Source organism: Sapajus apella, unplaced genomic scaffold, assembly GCF_009761245.1.
Source record: "Sapajus apella isolate SASKATOON/1434 unplaced genomic scaffold, GSC_monkey_1.0 scaffold7, whole genome shotgun sequence".
Taxonomy (NCBI): domain Eukaryota; kingdom Metazoa; phylum Chordata; class Mammalia; order Primates; family Cebidae; genus Sapajus; species Sapajus apella.
Window position 1 is genome coordinate 3,987,659 of NW_022436947.1, and position 15,457 is coordinate 4,003,115.

Genomic DNA, 15,457 nt, shown 5'->3' on the forward strand with positions numbered 1-15,457 from the left:
GGCTTGAGGTATATCTGGCCTGCTGAAAGTCTGTTTTCAGGAGGCACTGGAGAGCCTCCTAGGAGACGGTTCATCTTAGGGAAGGGGGCACCGGGCCCAGAGATCTCAATCAGAAGTGGGAAGGGAGGACTGATTCCAAGTATTGTGTGGAGTTTTTTAAAAGCTATTCATGCTCTAAGGACCAGGCAAAGGGTAGGGGATGGGCAGGGAAGGAAGTGTGGGCTGACTGCAGGTCAGTAGGGATTATGGGGAAAAAAATGGAAGTGGTAATTTCCCTTCCAATAACAGCTGAAGACTTTGGAGCCAAAGTAACATGCTTTGGTACCAGCTGGAAAGGTACTGTCTGACTGAAGCCTGGGTGGAAAAATGTTACCCACCCATGCCCAGAGCATAGTGAACCTTCAGCACCTTGAGGCCACCAGCTTATAGGCAGCAGGAGTGCCAGTGGAAAACTGAGGTACCCAGCAAAAGTGGCTCATACCTGTCATTCCAGCACTTCGGAAGGCAGAGGTGAGAGAATTGTTTGAGCTCAGAAGTTCCAGACCAGCTGGGCAACAAAGTGAGAGACTCCGTCTCTATAAAAAATTAAAAACCTTAGCTGGGCATGATGACTCACACCTGTATTCCCAGCTACCCAGGAGGCTGAGGCAAGAGGATTGATCGAGCCCAGGAGGTTGAGGCTGCAGTGAGCTGTGATTGCACCACTGCACCCTAGCCTGTGTGACAGAGCAAGACTTTGTCTCCAAAAAAAAGAAACAAAAAGGAAAGAAAATAGCACCTGAATACGTTTAAATATAAACCAGCTCTAAACTACATCACTTCAAGAAGTAGCTCTTCAGCAGGCCAAGGGAGCAAGAGGCTGCTTTTCATAGCTTAGCAGACAGGAGAGGCCCAGTCTTCTACCGTGGAGAGTAGTTGGCAGTAAGAGGAAAGAGTTTGTGCCGTGTGGTCTTACCTGTGGGCTTACCCTTAAATTTTCCCTGGGACTTCCAAGAAATATCAGCAGGGAGAACCCATCAAGGGCTTTGGGGCTGGCATTACAGGTAGTGGACAGTCAAATATATGCTATGGCCAGCAAAATCTCGGCATGAGAATGAATGCACACTCAGGAAGTGGCTGTGTAGAAGGAAAAGGCAGCTGTGTGGGTAGGTAGGAAGGGCGTTTTCTGGGGAAGTCCTGGGAGAACAGAGAAAAAGTTCGATGAGGAAGGAAAGGTGCTGCATCACAGAACCATTTAGCTGCAAACTTCCTTTAAGTAGAATTTAAAGTAATCATGCTGTTGAGTATTTCTCAGCATTAAGTAAGCATACAGAATGCTTTTAAAGAAAATAGTGCTGGGCGCAGTAGCTCATGCATGTAATTCTAGCACTTTGGGAAGCAGAGGTGAGAGGATCGTTTGAGCTCAGAAGTTCTAGACCAGCTGGGCAACAAAGTGAGAGACCCTGTCTCTACAAAAAACAAAAGAAATAAAATGAAGTGAAAACTTAGCTGGGCATGATGACTCAGGCCTGTATTCCCAGCTACTCAAGAGGCTGAGGCAGGAGGATTGCTTGAGCCCAGGAGGTTGAGGCTGTAGTGAGCTGTGATTGCACCACTGCACTCCAGCCTATACGACAGAGCAAGACTTTATCTCCAAAAAAAGTAAAAGAAAAGAAAATGGTACTTGAAATACATTTAAATACAAACCAGGTCTAAACTACACGCAATCATATATAACCAGAAACAAACAAAAATGTACAATTAAGTACAAAAAAGATCTTCACATTAAATAGAACTTAAATTAGTGATATTAATTCATGGAATGAATGATTTTGTGTTGCTTAAATTAAAATCACTATACCTGGGAAAAATGTCATGTAGATGGAATCACACAGGAATTTTTTGTTTGTTTGAGATGGAATCTTGCACTGTCTCCTGGGCTGGAGTGCAATGGCGTGACCTCCGCCTCTCAGGTTCAAGCGATTCTCCTGCTTCCGCCTCCCAAGTGGCTGGGGAATTACTGGTGCCCACCCCCCACCACCAGCTAATTTTTTGTATTTTTAGTAGAGATGGGGTTTCACTATGTTGGCCAGACTGGTCTCAAACTCCTGACCTCATGATCCGCCCGCCTCGGCCTCTCAAAGTGCTGGGATTACAGGTGTGAGCCACCGTACCTGGCCCGCAAAGGAGTTTTGAGTTCAGAAATCTCCTACTCCATGTGCTGAGGGCTGCTCCAATTCACCCACCACTCCTAGCCATTTAAACTCCTGAAAGCAAAACCATTCTTGTGGCCATGTCCTTAATTTGCTTAAATTGGGAGGACTTGTTTCATTGGTACTAGCTGGGGGCGAAGTTGCAAGCCAAGGAAAAATCTGCTTGTCCTTCCAGCACCTGAACGCTATTCAGGGGGTACACTGTGATGAGAAGCAAGTAATCTGTGAAAGCCCAGAATGCTCTGTAAACAAATGATTTGGTGATGCTTTCCAGTGAACTTATGTAGCTGTCTAGCATTGTTACATCACAGCATGCATTTTCTGAAAATCCTTGAGACCCAAGAGAAAGCATCTGCTCATAAAATCTTTCCACTTTGCCATGTGCACTGGCTTTGGGGGTGGGGGATGGGGGTAAGGAGGCGCTTCAACTCTTTACCCACTCACATGAAGCTCATTCCGGGTGCTCTAACTCAGGAGGGTGTATTGTCAGATCTTTTTCCATGCCTTGCAGTGTTCAGAATTTGCAAAGAATTTTACCATCTGCTCTTTCTGTGTGCTGATGTCACACAGAGCAGCGTATAAGACTGTTCTTATCCCTCAAACTTTGCCTTTTAAGGAGAGGCACAGTTGTCCAATTTTAGGGATAAAGCAACTCCTTTTTTTTTTTTTTTTTTTTTTTTTTGCTCTTGCTCTCTTGTGTTCTTCCTGGAGAAAGGCTAGAGTCGGTTTCAAAGGATGGTTTTGAAGATCCCTGGCTCTGGGCATGAGGGTCCAGTTGAGCAGGAATCTTTGTTCTTTCATATGTTGGCTTCGTTTCTGACTCTGGAGGTGCTGTGAGCCTTTAAACTATAGGCTTGAGCTGAAGGTGGCTGCTTGCCTGTCTGCCCTGAGCAGAGCCGTTCTTGTTTTTCCTCTCCTTCTCTCTCTCTGTCTTCCATCCTGCCTCTGAATGCCTGTTGCTCCGTGTTGCCATCTCCAATCACAGCCCCCACCTCTGGCCACCCCTTCAACTGTTCTCCGCTGGTCTTTTTCTTCTCTTTGCCTTTGTCCCTTTTTAGGTTTTAATCCGTGTTTCTCATCTCTTGGTTAAATGAGTTCTTCTTTTAATCAGCATTTTCTGAGCCTGTGCAGGTTGCTATAACAAAATGTCATAAACGAGGTCGCCTAATTAATAACAACAGAAATTGATTTCTGACAGTTCTGGAGGCTGGAAAGTCCAAGACAGTAGTGTTGGGAGATTCAGTATCGGGAGAGGGTCTGCTTTCTGGTTCCTAGAAAGCGCCTCCTTCCTGTGTCCTCTAGTCTTTTCAGCTCCTTATAAGGGCACAAATCAATGAGTACTCCGTTGATGACTTAATCATCTCCCAAAGGTGCTACATCCTAATACCATCACATAGGGGACTGGGTTTCAGCATAGGAATTTAGGTGAGACACAGACATTTAGACTTTTGCCACCATTTGATCAGAATGTTCCTTTTTCTTTGTTCTCAATCATTGACAAACAAGCCATAGCCTGTCAGGGGTAATGTGGAGGCTGTTACCTCTAACTCAGGGCCGTGCAGGGACAGGACCTTCGAGTGTGTGAAGGCTGATTCTGAGCCCCAGTGAACTCTGTGTCAACAGTGCTAGAAGGTACTGATGTTGGTATCTTCCTCCAGAGGAAACTGTCCCTTGGGGCTCTGCTGAAATGCAGGCACAAAGGCACGGCGACCTTCCTGGGTCACAGGGGGACACCAAAAAGCATCTCCTCTCTGTCCGACTCCCCTCACGGCTGTTGTTGTCATTGGCAGGACTCTCCTTCAGCAACTCCAGAAGCTTCAGACTTTGGTGATGGGCAAGGTTTCTCGAACCTGCAAGTTAGCTGGCACGCAGACTGGCACCTGCCTCATGGTGAGCTTCCCGGCAGGGCAGCACAGTGACCAACGCTGGCCTGGCCCCTGTCTCCCACCTCCCTCCACTTGCCAAGGCCAAGTGCTGTGCAATTGGAGAAAGCATGTGGAGGAACTCCACTCTGAGGCTGTTCCTTTGTACGGCACTTCAGTGATGTGGATGTGACTCGTGAGTGCAGTCCACTGGCCTGAAGAGGAGAGTCTGTGTCCCTGGCTCTCTGAGGGTATAAGGTTATGCTGTCCAGAGCCTGGAGTCCGCAGCCCCTCATGTTCTCTCTCCCCACCCACAGGTTGTTGTGCTGTGCTTTGCCGTTGCATTCGGCAGCTTCTTTCAGGGCTACGGGCCCTATCCTTCTGCCACCAAGATGGCTCTGCCCAGCCAGCATTCCCTGCAGGAGCCCTACACAGCCTCCGTGGGTAAGACAGCATGCGGCAACTTGGGCAGGGTCTTGTTTTATTTCTCTAGAGCTGGGTTTCTCAGCCTTCCAAAAGGAATCTTCTGTGAAAGTCCAATGTTTAAAAAGTGGTAAAAGTGGAGCTTTTCCCTTTGAAGAGGCAAGTAGGGGTTCTCTTGGGGCCCCTCATCCACTGGGCTAAAGCATCACTGGGAATTCTCTAGAACTTGAAAGAGCACAGGTTGCAAACTGCTCTTCTAGACTGGGTTCCCTGATCAGTGCTGACATCCGATTTTTGAGTTCTGATAAGGGAGAGAGAAGTAGATGAGGGGAAGAGTATGTCACTTTCTGTGACATTTTAAGAGAGCCTCCGTATTTCTGCCTCCACTGAGTGGAATTGTATGAGGCCATGGTAAGGGTTTATAAAGTGAAATTAAAGAATCCGCCTGCCTTAACAAAACCTTATGCCCCCAAATCAGAGATTTGGGCACTCAGGTGTCAAGAAGTACATGGTTTTCTCATCTAGAAATAAAGGGATGAAGAGTAAAGAATACACACACAAATTCACACATACAACAATAAGAGCGAGCATGGAGTTAGGCCGTAAAGTAGTCCCCCTTATCTGAGGTTTTGCATTCTTTATGTATTTATTTTTATTTTTTTGAGATGGAGTCTCGTTCTGTCGCCCTGGCTGGAGTACAGTGGTGCAATCTTGGCTCACTGCAACCTCCAACTCCCAGGTTTAAACGATTCTCCTTTAGCCTCCCGAGTAGCTGGGATTACAGGCACTCACCACCATGCCCGGCTAATTTTTGGATTTTTAGTACTGGCGGGGTTTCATCATGTGGGACAAGGCTGGTCTCTAACTCCTAGCCTAGGTGATCTGCTTGCCTTGGGCTCCCAAAGTGCTGGGATTACAGATGTGAGCCACTCCGCCCTGCCAGGTTTTGCATTCTAAGCTTTCGGTTACCTGAAGCCAATGAACATACCTTCAGTTACCTTAAAATAGCTGAATGCACTACAATAAGAAATGCTACCTGCAGCCAATGAAAATAACCTGAAGCTACCTTAAAATAGCTGAATACACTACAATAAGAAAATTACCTGCAGTCAGTAAAAATACCTGCAGTTATCTGAAAATAGCTGAATACACCACACTAAGAAATTTTGAGAGAAGAGGACACATTCATGTAACTTTTGTTAGAAGATATGGTTATAATTGTTCTATTTTATTGTTAGTTTTTGTTGTTAATTGCTAACTGGGCCTAATTTCTAAATCAAACTTTATCATAGGTACATATGTATAAGAAAAAGCATATAATCTATATGCTATATACCCATATATAAACTCTATATGCTTTTTCCTATACATACATACCCCTTATATACCATATATAATCATGGTATATATATGATATATAAGGTATATGGTATATAAGGGGTACATATGGTACATATGATATATATACCCCTTATATACCCCTTAAATACCATATATAACCATATATAATCATATATATGGTATTTAAGGCGTATATATGTATAGGAAAAAGCATATAGAGTTTATATATGAGTATATAGCATATAGGTTATATGCTTTCTCTTATACATATGTATCTATGATAAAGTTTGATTTAGAAATGGTATATAAGGTATATATATATACCCCTTATATACCATATATGTGATTATATATATGATATTATATATATCATATACCATATATATGATTATATATGGCATATAAGGGGTATATATACCCCTTATATACCATATGTATGTTTATATATAACCTAAGGGATATATATACAGTATATATACCCCTTATATACCATATATAATCATATATATGGTTACATATATACCTTTATATATCATATATATGATTATATATATATGATTATATATATATGGTATATAAGGGTATATATGTGGTATATATAATCGTTAGGTTATATAGAACTCTTACAGTATATAAAACCTGTACAATGTATATACCCTTCTATACATTATATATATTATATATGGTATATAAGGGTATATATATATATATGATTATATATAGTATATAAGGGTATACATGGTATATATAACCCTTAGGTTTTATATATATATATGGTTGTGTATGGTATATATAACCCTATGGATACCATATATAACCCTTATACATATGGTATCCATACCATATATATAGGGTTCAGTTCTGTATTTGGTTTCAGCCATCTACTGGGGGTCTTGAAATATATACCCCATGGATAAAGGAGGACTACTGTATTGGATTTGGGATAGGGACAATTTTGCCATTTTGAAACGTCTGCGGTCTTCACCAGGCAGCTGTATCTCTGCCAGGTATGACAGAAGTGCCAGCATTCCAATTAAGTAATTTCAGTGGTCTCTTGGGAAATTTTCCCCCCAAGGGACTCTCTCTCTAAATTTAATTGGAAGCATAGTTTCTATGTCACGGAAAATTGCAACAGAGCCATCTAGCTGTGTGACCGTCCTATAAAGCAAAGGAGGTTGTCTCTGTCCTTTATGGTGTTGGCTTTGTGTCTCCTCTCCAGTTTCTAAATGAAATGCCCTGTACCTCATCTCCCTGCAAGATCTACTCACTGGGGATGCTTCTTCTTTTAGCTGGGTCTGGACATCTCCAAGTATTCCACTCCCATTCTCCATAAGTCATTTTCCCTAGATCGTTATGGGTGGTAAGGAGGGGAGTTTTGTATTTTCAAAGCAGTGGGAGTAGTAGTTTGCCTTGTGTTTATTTGCTTTTCTGTTGTTCTTCCAGCACTGTGTAATTGGTATAATTTCTCAATACACAAACTCTAAAGCCCTGAAGTCTTTATAGAAAGCCAAATCGTATTGATACCCACAGTTCTGTGCAATAAGAGCACATGAATTGTCATCTGCCACCAGCCCTGAGCACCTGGAGTGAGGGGATGTGTTGGACCCCTGTGGTCTTTTGCTAACACCTCCTTGTTATTCTGCTCTGTCCTCAGTGAGATCCAGGAACCTGCTGATCTACGAGGAACATTCTCCCCCAGAGGAGCCGTCCAGCCCTGGCTCGGCTGGCGAGCTGGGGGGCTGGGATAGAGGTTCCTCCCTGCTCAGGGTGTCAGGGCTGGAGTCCAGGCCGGATGTGGATCTTCCCCATTTCATTATCTCGAATGAGACCAGCCTGGAGAAGTCAGTGCTCTTGGAGCTGCAGCAGCACCTGTGAGTCAGAGAAACATGGATCCAACTCCTCCAGTGCCTGATGGCGGATTATGAGTCAACAACCTGGAATGTGAGGCTGAGACTCTCCATAGGCCTGGTTCAGTCCCTCAGCGCTCTCAGAACCTATCTCCAGGATCTAGGGCTGCAGAGACTCTGTTGCTGGCCAACATCTGCCCTGGACAGAGACGGGGAAACAGCCCAGCCCGAGCTCCCTTATGTCTACTGCCTCAGTGGGGAGCTGGCGTGGTGGCCCCAAGAAGTGGGAAAGGGCTTGAATCCCTTCCCCTTACTGTCTGCATCCTCCCTTCTAACCCACACGAGTGAATGCAGAGCCCAGGTTACCACAATGTATTTGCTGTGTAAATGCAGCTTTAAGACATGTTTTGTAGCTTCAGTGAGGGAGTAGATCTATATTATGCTACATGTCAATATATGTTTATGATTTAGATATAAATACACATGTGTTCATTAAAACTATAGATTTTATAGTTTTATACTTACAGATGTATGTTGAGGGGCACTGTTTCAGAGGCACTGGGCATGCATTTCCACATTGAAAACAGCCTCTATTTAGCTCCAATTCTCCATGAGTTGTTTCTCTTAGATAGTTTCTGGGAAAAATCCCTTTGTAAACATAAAGGCTTATGTGACTACAATGTATTGTCGTTGTGGTGGGGAAGGTCCCTGGGCCTGCACGCACGCTCCTGGTTACCTGTGGTCTGGTTGATGATTTAGCTGAACTCTGCTCCCGTAGCTCCCAGAAGTGAGGCTGTTCCAATGTAAATGGGAAAGATTTTGTTTCAGATTCTTCAGCTTTCATCCCCTAATCCTGCAGGGGAACATTCAGAATGATGTACTTTTATGTGTGCACATTATACATACATATTTAACATTTACTAGCACTTACTATTTTAAGCATTTTACAGATGTAAGGCAGGCTGAGTATCCTTTTTCTGAAATGCTTGGGACCAGAAGTGTTATAGATTTCAGATTTTGGAATATTCGCATTATCCATAACAGTTAAGCATCCCTAATCCAAAAATCCAAAACGCTTCGGTGAGCATTTCCGTTGAGTGTCATGTCAGTGCTCAAACATTTCTAGATTTCGGAGCATTTTAGATTTTAGATTTTTGAAACTGAAACAGTATCATACAAACAGTATCGTATAAACAGTATCATACAAACAGTATCACACAAATCCTTTTACCTACCCCAGGTGGTAAGACATCATTATTATTCCCATTATAGAGAAACTTCCCAATGTAGCCACCACTGGGATCTATGGAAGACCCAGCTGCCTGCTTACGTGGCTCTAGACACAATTTCTCTCCTCAGCTAAGCTGTTCAAGGCCCCCTTCAAATCCCATTTGTTCTGTGATGTCTCCTAGATAACAAAGCCTCCTGGGCCTCCTCTGAATGCTTACAGATTTTCTAGGTTGTTACACAGTTTAATAATGTATTTATTTTCTGTTATAGATTTATGTCAAATTAGCTCATTAAAAGTCTTTATCTGGATTATTAACTCTTCTAGACCACAGATCAGCTCTTACCATTTTATTTTCTCCTTCCCTGAGTTTAGCATAGGGCTGAACATCCTTAGTAAGTACGGTAACTGAATGCATCTCATAACAGATCAATATCAAGCCACCATGCTTATCCTCAGTAGGGTTGGGATGCCTTGGGTGGGGATAAAGGTAAGAATGTGGACCAGTGGAGAGGCTGGTTGCGGGGGACTTTGGAAATGGAGAATTGCTGCTAGGAGAGAAACGGACAAGAAACATGCCCAGTTCATCTCACCAAGTTGCAATCCCTGAATGATTGTGTCACACTACAAAGCATGAGAATTGTAGCTAAGCTGGTGACTAATACTTCCTTTTCCTTTCAATGCCTTCACAGGGTCGGCGCCAAACTGGAGGGGAATGAAACACTAAAAGTTGTAGAACTCGACAGAAGAGTGAACACCACTTTCTAAAGAGGCTGCCTGCACCCCCCCCCACTTTCCCATAACTCTCCTTTTACATCCCCAAACCACCTTTGTCATCAGCTTTTCCTCTTTGCCACCGGATCTTCATGAAGACATGGGCAAGCATTAGTGGCTTCAGATGGGAGGCCAGCCTGGGACTTCCCCTGCAGTGAGAGAGCATCTTCCCCTGGTCCACGCCCCTCCCGTGCAGAAGGGAGCCTGCCTCCCTCCCTTCCTTTCTCCTACTGCCATAGGAAATTATTTTAGGGGTTGGAGGTGAGACAAACAGGCTTGTTTCCACCAATAATGCCAAAAAGATACTGCCTAATGTGCACCTGTGAGGTGTGACGACCCCCCCACCCCTTTGAAGAAGAGATAGCTCTTGTTCAGTTGAGACCCCAGACTCTAGCCACACAAATGCCATGATGCCTGTTGGTATTTGGCAAAGCTCTGACCCGTGTCCTCCCTTGCTCACACTGGGGTCTCTGGTGTGAACACCCCCGACAGCAGCCCTCCACCCCCTCTGCCCCCAGGAGCCTCATGGATCGTCTCCTGCACCAGCACAGGCAGGCGAGGGCTCCCCTTCATGTTCTCAGGCCGCAAGTGCAATGCCTGAGGGGATCAGGCTTTTCCACTCCAGGCGAACCTGCCCCATCTTGTCGCTTTTAGGACCTCCCACAACCTGGTTCCCCACACATCCATAGTTCTGCCTCCCCGGCTTCTCCTCCCCACTTGTAAATAGTATTTATTAGCTCGTCCAGGCTTCCTGCTAGCAACCACACTGAAGAGATGGATGCCTCCTTTCTAGCCAGCAGAGTTTTCTGCTCTTTAGAGCTAGGAGGGCACCTTAGGCTCTGGGATATCCTATCTTTCCAGACAATGTTTGATTTCCTTTCCTTTTTTTTTTTTTTAAACTGGACTAATTACCATTGAAAAAGAAATTCCCTTGAGCATGTATGTGTCTGCCTCTAGGATGAGGTCAGAGCAAGAGATGGCACAGAATGCCTCGCTCAGGCCTGGGGCTCTGTGGCCACAAGCTTTTTCTATCCTGTTTTTGTGACAGAGAAGGGAAGCCCTGTCCCTGACAACAGGGGTTTCAGACAAGCTTGCTGGCTTGTTTTTCCAGACCTGCCTGGCCCCTCCTTCCTCCACACTTCCGCTTTGTCCTCCTTGTCCCCTGCCTCAGCAAAGCAGGTGGGATGGGGTAGGTGACATTTGTGTATCCACACTCTTAACTTTTATAGTCAGGTCTGGCTACTTTGCAGCTCGCCCAAAGAGATACAACCTAACCCCCAACCTACTTTTAGTTGTTTTTTTTTTTTTTATGATTAAAAGTAACTTTTGTAGTTTAAAAAAATCTTTCCTTTTTCATACAAATAAGAAATGGAAATTGCCTTTTTATTGTGTAACATAGAAGACAGACCCTCAAGTGTTTTTTCCTAGCTTGTGAAAGATTTTGTTTAGGAAATATGCATAGAGTTTGTATTTTACTTTTAGGAGCAGCTGAAATGCCTTTGGTTTTGCCTTCTCGCTCGCTTGCTCGCTCGCTCTCTCTCTCTCTCTCTCTGTCTCTCGCCCCATCCCCTCCCCCGCCATGGCATCTGCATTGTTACTGGAGCCTGTACTTAGAGGGATTAAGGCCACACCCCGGCTTCCAGCCCATATCAGGTACAGGATTTGGTGTTATTAACATTTGTCATCATACCTCATAATCGGGTCCCTGCTTTGTCTGTCTAGGCCCATTTGGGGCTCCCTGTGAGTGATCCCCCTCTCTCTGTGCTGGAGAGGGTTCCAGCCTGGGAAGCGGCCAAGTTCATCTTCTCACTGAGTGGAAGCTGAATTGCCCTGTGGTCTGGGTGGTTCTTGTTGTCCCTCACATTAGCCAGGGCGGAGACTGTCTGGGCTGTGCAGGAGGAGGGCTGCTGGCAGGTTCTGCCTCTGCTGCTCTCTGCTCCACTGTCTGCAGTCCAGATCCTATTGGGCCTGGCTGGTGTCTGGTAACCATGGGCCTGCACTGACCCATCCCCCTCTTTTAAACTGTCAGGTCTTTATCAAGCACAGGCAGCCTATAGGGCCCAAAGAAGGCAAAAAGATAAAATTGACTCAAGTAGCATTTGGGCAATGAGGAAGGAAGGGTTTCAAATTTAAGGGCAGAAGTGAGAGAGAGAATGAGCCAGCCCATGTCCCTGCTGCAACTGAACCAGATTGGGTTTTCAAGGCTCCCAGATACAGTCAGAGTAGAAAACAGAGGAGGGAGAAGATAAAGGAAACTTCTGGCCCCTGTCCTTAGTGCTTTGAGGATTTTCTTCTCTCCCTTACCTACCCTTATTTGACATCACTCTCTCTAGACCTCCAAACAGCAGGGCTCTGTCTCTGGGAAGCTATCCTTCCAGAGTAGAATCTGTGTAGAGACATGGGACATCAGCCAGAGAGCTCAGATGGCCCTTTTAAGGGGGTTCCAAGAACCAACATCACTGCTCTTTTAGATGAACCTCTGTCCTCCTCCCCTTGCTTGAGTGAGTTAAAGGAACTAACAGTTGTCCCTTTAGGAGGACAAAATGGGGTCAAGAGGGCACAGAAGAATTGTATAGCCCCAGACTGGTTCCAAATAATTAATGGATGTACATTTTTTATTGAGGGATTAAGACCAGACTATCAGTGGATTTGTTTTCCCTACCAAGTGGCCCCTTAGACTAGTCATTAACTTACGGTTAGCTCTGAAGATTTCAAATAGTGACAGACACTGGCTCCTGAATGTAAGTTTTGAGAAATACGAGTCTGTTAGAGGGGCCATAAGCCATAAAGAGTAAATCTGTTAATTAAAATTTTCATCATGTAAACAGGTTTCCCATTTCCCTTTCTTAGATTGCACTAGTGACGGAAATGTCTTGCAGAGATTCCGAGAACCAGTTTTTCACTGGATAAGACCTGAGTTATCCAGACCCCCTAGCGTGGTTCTTTTCACAGCTCTCGACTTCGCACTTAAAAAGGGATATTGTAAATGAAAGGCTGCAGTGCCAGTTTTAAGAAAGAATTTCTGTGAAGTGTGAGGACTCTGGAGTCTAGCTCGCATAAAGAGAGTGTTATGTAAAAATCTGACAGCCGAACTAGGTTGCTCTTTTTTGGCAGGGAGTGGGGATGAGATTTGACACCAATATGGGCAAGATTAGATAACCTTTTGGTTAATATAAATGATTTTGATTTGGAGACCTAATTTGTAGATTGTGAAAGCAGCTTTTAGTTCAACTTATTCACAAACCCCCTATGATGACCATGCTTTTTTTTTTTAAGTTCTGAACTCTCTCAGTTCAGCATGTGAATCTTATGTGCCCATAAAGTAGGGATGTTGAATTGGCTCTTCTTTGTTGTGGCAGTGAGTCAATGTCCAGCATTTTTTTTATAGGCGTCTTATTAAAATTGTTTTCCAGCATTTTATGGCCCCTCCCTCTCATGTTTTCAGACCCAGCAAAAGCATAGAGACAGAATCCAGAGGCCTCCTCCGGCCAGCTCTTCTGCACACATGTCATATGAGGTGTGAATCTGAGCACACTCGAGAAATGGAGACATTCCACCCCCAGTTGAATCATGGCCCATTCGTGCTGACCTGGCCAACACGGGGAGGGCAGAGATGGAAGAGAAGGCCTTCATCCTCTCCTTCATCGGCCCAAAGTCACTACAGTTGGTTCTGTTGAAGCCAGTGTTTAAGAAACCTAGGTTAAAGACACCAGCACTTCGGCTTGCTGGGCTGGCTGGACCTGTGAAGCCATGGGGGTCATTTTATTTGACCATCTTCAGCTGAGGCTGTCTGTAAACATGATAGAATAGGCCCCGCTGGCAGGGCAGTTATAGGAGAAAGTAGGTGGTGGTGATGTGGGGACTGTGAAGGATCCAGAGACAAGTCTTAGATGTTTCATTCATTCACTCACTCATTCATTCAGTTACGTCTCAGACTTTTCAGTTTCATAAGGAAGAGTGTTGCCTGAGGCCCTAGGGAATATTGAGGAATAGAAGGAATTGAGGAAATATTAACAGTAGTTATTCAAAAGACTCAAATGCTTATGCCCCCCTCTCTCCCTCCTTCTCTCTCTGACACACACACACACACACACACACACACACACACACACACACACACTCCTCTCTTATCTTAGATGCTCATTTGTGCTTTAAATGTGCCTTATATATGAATCCAGGATGACTGAGTAATCCCTCGTCCCTGGGAGATTTTGTATATATTCTTTTATTATTAGATTGAGGTGGGGGTGGGGGAAAGAATTTATTCCAAAGGCTCAAAAGTGGTTTCCTAAAAGTGAGCCACTGTCAGATTTGCACATCAGGAGAAAAGAAATAGGGTTATGTCCATTAGGAAAATCCCATTTTGCAGGAGTGCAATCACATCCAAAAAAGCAACCAACCAGGATTAAAGGTATTATAAATCCTCCCAGTGGAACATTTCTCAGGGCAAAGGAACGTGGCCCATTTGAAAATTAATGTTCCATGCCTTTGTGGTCGAAGGGTCAGCACTTAACACAGGAAAAAACTAGGTATTGTTTTGTTATTTGGACAACATAAAATTCAGGAATGTTTTATTTAGTCTTGTTTCTAGAAGGAAGGGAAATAATATGTCTTGAGCATTTACTAAGATGTTGGGAGCTGTGCTAAGAAAGTTTGAAGTCTTTCAGTTTTATAGATGTAGAAAACAAGAATGATTCTTGACCATGGGATGAATAAAGAACTAAGTAATATGGGACATGCAACAATTTCTGGACTTGCTGAGCCGATCCCTTCCTGTGGGCACACTGTAAACTTTTAAGTTTTCTGGGCAGGAATTACAGCACCTGCCCCCTGCAGTGGCCCTGCTGTGCAATGTTCACTGTTTCACTTCATGCTGGAGCAGTCCCCCAGGTGTCCATCTCCTATCTTTTTGTTCCAATCTTCTGTGAGTTCCAGCTTGCGGGCTTTCCATCTGGGGAAAGGAAAACCAGGGGTTTTAGCTCTGTTCTCTGCTCTCATCCTTTGTTCACCAGCTGAGTGAGAACACGAACTTTTTGCACCATGTACCCATGGCTTACACTACTTAGAAAATCACCTTTTCAGATAAAACACTTTATGAGTTCATGGAGAACGCCAGCACTCTTTGACAAAGCTGTGAGTGACCCTTTTTAAACAACGCTGAGCAGACCCTGGGCTATAATCAACGGTGAGCTTTAATGTCTATGCTGACAGGCTTTGCTCTCTTTTGTAACATGTTACGTAGACCAGCAGTGTTTAAATCTAAATATGTTGTGAGTCTGTTTTCTGTCCTATCGCGTTTTTTAAAATGACTTTATTCTTTATCACAGCTAAGTAAATACCAAAAAAAAAATATATATATATATATATATATATATATATATGCTTTGTAGGACACTTGTACTTAGTTTGAGGAAAAAAAATCGAAATTGTTATGCTTTTGTATTTCCATTTCTTTCAAATAAATATTTTTTCTTAAATAGTAAGATGTTGCCCAGTCTTTACAATCTTGGTAATCCGTTTTGAAAAGCATATTATTTTTTTTACAAGCATGGGTTTGTGTGTTATGTGCTGAACCATTCTTTCCTGGATATCTAGTTGGCCTGAAAGAAGAGCCTCAAACCAGAAATCGGTGTGTTACATAGGACTGAATCCGAGCCTTAGCTGGAGGAATATTGAGAACGTAATTGTTTTTTCAGGCAGCCACAGGAAGAAACACAGTATCCTCTAGAGACTTAGGCAGCCTCACTGCTATTTTCGTGTCTCCTCTCACTATTCCCTAACTAGATTTCA

General features: G+C 44.0%; 1 protein-coding gene across 2 annotated transcripts in view; it reads left to right on the forward strand.

The window, feature by feature from the left end:
* CREB3L2 (cAMP responsive element binding protein 3 like 2) overlaps positions 1 to 15,017 on the forward strand; it is a 138,760-nt gene extending 123,743 nt beyond the window's left edge. For both annotated transcript variants that reach the window (XM_032275875.1, XM_032275876.1), the window contains exons 9-12: positions 3,983 to 4,082; positions 4,372 to 4,498; positions 7,473 to 7,689; positions 9,586 to 15,017. In XM_032275875.1, coding sequence (XP_032131766.1) covers positions 3,983 to 4,082; positions 4,372 to 4,498; positions 7,473 to 7,689; positions 9,586 to 9,661 — 520 coding nt within the window. In that variant the 3' untranslated portion in view covers positions 9,662 to 15,017. The remainder of the gene's footprint in view (positions 1 to 3,982; positions 4,083 to 4,371; positions 4,499 to 7,472; positions 7,690 to 9,585) is intronic.
* The last annotated feature ends 440 nt before the right edge of the window (positions 15,018 to 15,457 follow it).